The 1,988-nt window shown below is 67.5% G+C and overlaps 1 protein-coding gene across 1 annotated transcript; it reads left to right on the top strand.

The window, feature by feature from the left end:
- Positions 1-247: 247 nt before the first annotated feature.
- On the top strand, positions 248-1,939 carry LmxM_28_3030a_1 (uncharacterized protein; the record flags this gene model as incomplete). The annotated part of the gene is made up of 1 exon (XM_003886455.1): positions 248-1,939. A coding segment is annotated over one exon (1,692 nt), but the record flags the coding sequence as incomplete, so codon positions are not given.
- Between the last annotated feature and the right edge of the window lie 49 nt (positions 1,940-1,988).

The following is a 1,988-nucleotide window of genomic DNA, read 5'->3' as shown; positions in this document are numbered from 1 at the left end:
CGTTGTTTTCTTGCCGCACGGCCAGCAGTCGGAGCGCACGCTCGCCTTGCCGTCTAAGTGGGGCCCCTTCAGGTCCTTCACTTTGTGGCACACAACACAGCGCCACACACTCTCCGGCAACACGCAGCCGCTTTGCCCCAGCTCTGCCGCTTCACCCCTTGCGGCTACAGTGGACGAGCTCACAGCCTTTGGCGATTGCCAGATACCGCTTGACATCCCCTTTTCTGAAGAAGCGGTCAACGAACTGATGACCAACGCTTCATCCCTAGCCGCTCCCAAAGAGCTCTTCATCGCTGAGCCGATTGGTGGCTTTGGCGCTAACCACTCCACAACACCCTCACACGCGCTCTTGAACGGCGCAGCAGCAGGCTTGGCGGCGTCCGGGGCAGGCACCCCACCAAAGGCGCTCTTGAACGGCGCAGCAGCAGGCTTGGCGGCGTCCGGGGCAGACACGTCACCAAAGGCGCTCTTGAACGGCGCAGCAGCAGGCCTGGCGGCGTCCGGGGCAGACACCCCACCAAAGGCGCTCTTGAACGGCGCAGCAGCAGGCCTGGCGGCGTCCGGGGCAGACACCCCACCAAAGGCGCTCTTGAACGGCGCAGCAGCAGGCTTGGCGGCGTCCGGGGCAGACACGTCACCAAAGGCGCTCTTGAACGGCGCAGCAGCAGGCCTGGCGGCGTCCGGGGCAGACACCCCACCAAAGGCGCTCTTGAACGGCGCAGCAGCAGGCTTGGCGGCGTCCGGGGCAGACACGTCACCAAAGGCGCTCTTGAACGGCGCAGCAGCAGGCCTGGCGGCGTCCGGGGCAGACACGTCACCAAAGGCGCTCTTGAACGGCGCAGCAGCAGGCCTGGCGGCGTCCGGGGCAGACACCCCACCAAAGGCGCTCTTGAACGGCGCAGCAGCAGGCTTGGCGGCGTCCGGGGCAGACACGTCACCAAAGGCGCTCTTGAACGGCGCAGCAGCAGGCTTGGCGGCGTCCGGGGCAGACACGTCACCAAAGGCGCTCTTGAACGGCGCAGCAGCAGGCTTGGCGGCGTCCGGGGCAGACACGTCACCAAAGGCGCTCTTGAACGGCGCAGCAGCAGGCCTGGCGGCGTCCGGGGCAGACACCCCACCAAAGGCGCTCTTGAACGGCGCAGCAGCAGGCTTGGCGGCGTCCGGGGCAGACACCCCACCAAAGGCGCTCTTGAACGGCGCAGCAGCAGGCTTGGCGGCGTCCGGGGCAGACACGTCACCAAAGGCGCTCTTGAACGGCGCAGCAGCAGGCCTGGCGGCGTCCGGGGCAGACACCCCACCAAAGGCGCTCTTGAACGGCGCAGCAGCAGGCTTGGCGGCGTCCGGGGCAGACACGTCACCAAAGGCGCTCTTGAACGGCGCAGCAGCAGGCTTGGCGGCGTCCGGGGCAGACACGTCACCAAAGGCGCTCTTGAACGGCGCAGCAGCAGGCTTGGCGGCGTCCGGGGCAGACACCCCACCAAAGGCGCTCTTGAACGGCGCAGCAGCAGGCTTGGCGGCGTCCGGGGCAGACACGTCACCAAAGGCGCTCTTGAACGGCGCAGCAGCAGGCTTGGCGGCGTCCGGGGCAGACACGTCACCAAAGGCGCTCTTGAACGGCGCAGCAGCAGGCTTGGCGGCGTCCGGGGCAGACACCCCACCAAAGGCGCTCTTGAACGGCGCAGCAGCAGGCTTGGCGGCGTCCGGGGCAGACACGTCACCAAAGGCGCTCTTGAACGGCGCAGCAGCAGGCTTGGCGGCGTCCGGGGCAGACACGTCACCAAAGGCGCTCTTGAACGGCGCAGCAGCAGGCTTGGCGGCGTCCGGGGCAGACACGTCACCAAAGGCGCTCTTGAACGGCGCAGCAGCAGGCCTGGCGGCGTCCGGGGCAGACACCCCACCAAAGGCGCTTTTGAACGGGGCAGTGCCCGCTGGCATGCTAGTGACACCGGAGGGAGAAACAAGGGCTTGCGACGATGATGTGGCGGCAG

Source organism: Leishmania mexicana, contig 79 (genome assembly GCF_000234665.1).
Source record: "Leishmania mexicana MHOM/GT/2001/U1103 WGS CADB00000000 data, contig 79, whole genome shotgun sequence".
Taxonomy (NCBI): Eukaryota; Euglenozoa; class Kinetoplastea; order Trypanosomatida; family Trypanosomatidae; genus Leishmania; species Leishmania mexicana.
Note: the sequence above shows the minus strand (reverse complement) of the source record. Positions and strands in the feature narration are given on the sequence as shown.